The sequence below is a fragment of the Camelina sativa genome, chromosome 5, assembly GCF_000633955.1.
Source record: "Camelina sativa cultivar DH55 chromosome 5, Cs, whole genome shotgun sequence".
NCBI classification, from domain to species: Eukaryota; Viridiplantae; Streptophyta; class Magnoliopsida; order Brassicales; family Brassicaceae; genus Camelina; species Camelina sativa.
The window spans coordinates 16911439-16914086 of record NC_025689.1 but is presented as its reverse complement, the minus strand read 5'-3'; the positions used below and the strand labels follow the sequence as shown (position 1 = coordinate 16914086).

General features: G+C 36.5%; 1 protein-coding gene across 2 annotated transcripts in view; it reads left to right on the top strand.

The window, feature by feature from the left end:
- Positions 912-2648, top strand: part of LOC104787074 (SPX domain-containing protein 2) — a 2435-nt gene continuing 698 nt past the window's right edge. The window contains exons 1-3 of one of the 2 annotated variants that reach the window (XM_019245958.1): positions 912-1284; positions 1579-1705; positions 2092-2474. In XM_019245958.1, the coding sequence (XP_019101503.1) occupies positions 994-1284; positions 1579-1705; positions 2092-2474 (801 nt within the window). In that variant the 5' untranslated portion in view covers positions 912-993. Of the gene's footprint in view, positions 1285-1578; positions 1706-2091; positions 2640-2648 lie in introns of those variants that run through there. The other variant, XM_019245957.1, reaches the window with a different exon arrangement.

The following is a 2648-nucleotide window of genomic DNA, read 5'->3' as shown; positions in this document are numbered from 1 at the left end:
TTGCACAAAACCCCTTCATATAAAATATGTTTGTTCCTTATAAATTGGGCTGCTTGTATGTGGCCCCCTGTAAAATAGGGTTTCAACTAGGTTACCCCTGTACTTTAAGGCTCTACATATTTATCCCTAGACAACATATATTCTTCCCAATTCCACCTATATTAATTCATTTCTATCTAATTAACCAAAATAAATTAAGCTGTAATAAATCAACGTTTTGCGTTTTAAAATTGATAATTCGTGATTATTTTACCGCGATTGGCTTAACCCGACCAAAAATATTAGATCTGAAACACTATTTTCTTTACCTATAAAACCAAATCGATTTGGGGAAAATTTGAAATTAGGTCGTCTTCTTCTCTTCTTTTCTTCTTCTTCCTCGAGACCAAGAAAATCGAGTTCTTCTTTCTCGATTCAATATCTTCTTCTTCTTTCTCCGTTTGTTTATTTCGCTTTAACTGGAAGTATGAGCCAGTTTTTTTCTTCTAATTCGTCTCATCTGATTTCGGGGAAGAAATTGAATCGAGGAAGAAGAAGACGACCAAATTTCAATTTTTCCTCAACTCGATTTGGTTCGGACAAACTGATTCGATTTTCAGTCCCAAAGCTAATTACACCGCATTTTATTTTGGTTTGGTTCGGATCGGTTAATCTGATTTGATCATTCAAAAAATAAAAGACCGGCTAACAACTTACACACGTTGGCGGCTACACAGTTCACGCAACTGCAGAACTGGCTTTGTCTAGCGTTCTCATCTCTTTAGCAACAACACTGTTGGGAAATAAACTAATACGTGAATAACAAATTTAAATTTAAAAAAAAAATATGCTTCAGCAAGACTTAAAAAAAAAAAAAGGATATACCAAAAACAAAACCACGAATATTCGGCATTTAATAACAAATAGACAATTTATATATCAGGAAACCATCCAAAAGCCCTCCAACCAATTTTTTTTTTGTCACTTTTGATTATTCTGAGCACAGCAGCTGCCATGAAATTCGGCAAGAGCCTAAGCAACCAGATCGAAGAAACCTTACCTGAATGGCGTGACAAATTCCTTTCCTACAAAGAACTCAAAAAGAAGCTCAAGCTTATGGAGCCACGTTCCGTCGAGAACCGTCCTAGCAAACGCTCGAGATCCGATTCCAATTCCGTCGACTCAGATCCAACCGCTGGTATGACCAAGGAAGAGCTCGATTTCATTAGTCTCCTCGAAGATGAGCTTGAGAAATTCAATTCCTTCTTCGTTGAGCAAGAGGAAGAGTATATCATTCGATTGAAGGTATCCCCAAATCCTCCTATTTCGAAACCTTATGGAAAAAAAAAATTCTTTTATTTTCGTCAAGTTTGTTGATTTTAATTGTATTTACTGATTGTTGATTACAAATTGATAGGCTCAATCTTTTAGTTGATGTTGATAGAATTACAATTTTCACGAATGGCTCCGGATCTTGATTAAGTTAGTTGTTTCATTCCTCTGAATAAAAAATGAGCATAGTTTGGTTAAAAAGTTGCCGTGGTGGCGATTTTTTTTTGGGTTATGCGTATTTCAACTCTTTCGTTTTGGGAACTGTAGGAATTGAAGGACCAAGTGGCAAAGGCGAAGAATTCAAATGAAGAGATGATAAATATTAAGAAAGAGATTGTAGATTTTCATGGAGAAATGGTGTTGTTGATGAATTATAGTGCTCTTAACTATACAGGTAAGCTTTCTTGCCTAACCAGAACAAGCTCACATGTTTAACGATCATTTGTGTTTAGATGTCGAAACACTTTCACAAGGTTTACCTAGTAACTGAAACCGGGTCAATGGTTAACATTTTATTCCATGGGTTTTGTTTGTAAGAAACTAGTAGGAACTTGAATTAGTGTTGACATTACGTCTATGTAAAGAGTCATATTCTCCACGATCTATGTATACTTTTGTTTATTTAAAATGTGCCCACATGAAGGAATATGCTCTAATTTATTAATTTGGCCACTCATCGCAGATGCTTTGCTTATACTTTTTCTTAAGACTATAACTCAAGGGTTTATACCTTTATTCTTATTCCCTAAATGTGTTGAATTGTGTTCTATTGGTTTACAGGATTAGCAAAGATTCTCAAAAAGTATGACAAACGAACCGGTGCTTTAATCCGTTTACCATTTATCCAAAAGGTCCTTCAAGAACCATTCTTCACGACCGACCTGCTTAATACGTTTGTGAAAGAGTGCGAGGCTATGCTTGACCATCTCTTCCCGTCTAACAAAATTCGGAATCTGGAGGAAGGTGAGCCAACAACTTCTGGAACGGTCCAGACAGCAACGGACGATTCTGATCTTCTTAGAGTACCAAAAGAACTGTCTGAGATCGAGTACATGGAGAGCTTGTACATGAAGAGCACAGTGTCAGCTTTAAAGGTATTAAAGGAAATCCGCAGCGGTAGCTCCACGGTTAGCGTCTTCTCGTTGCCACCATTACAGGCGAGTGGATTAGAGGATGATTCCTGGAAGAAGAAAGTTGGCGTCCTCGAACAAGTAGCGAAATGAATTATGATTTTTATTATTTTTTCTTCTTTCAATAGTTATGTACAAGTAATTGTATACGCTTACTTACAGTTGTAAAAGATGAATCAAAACATAGAACTGTGATCACCTTTCCAC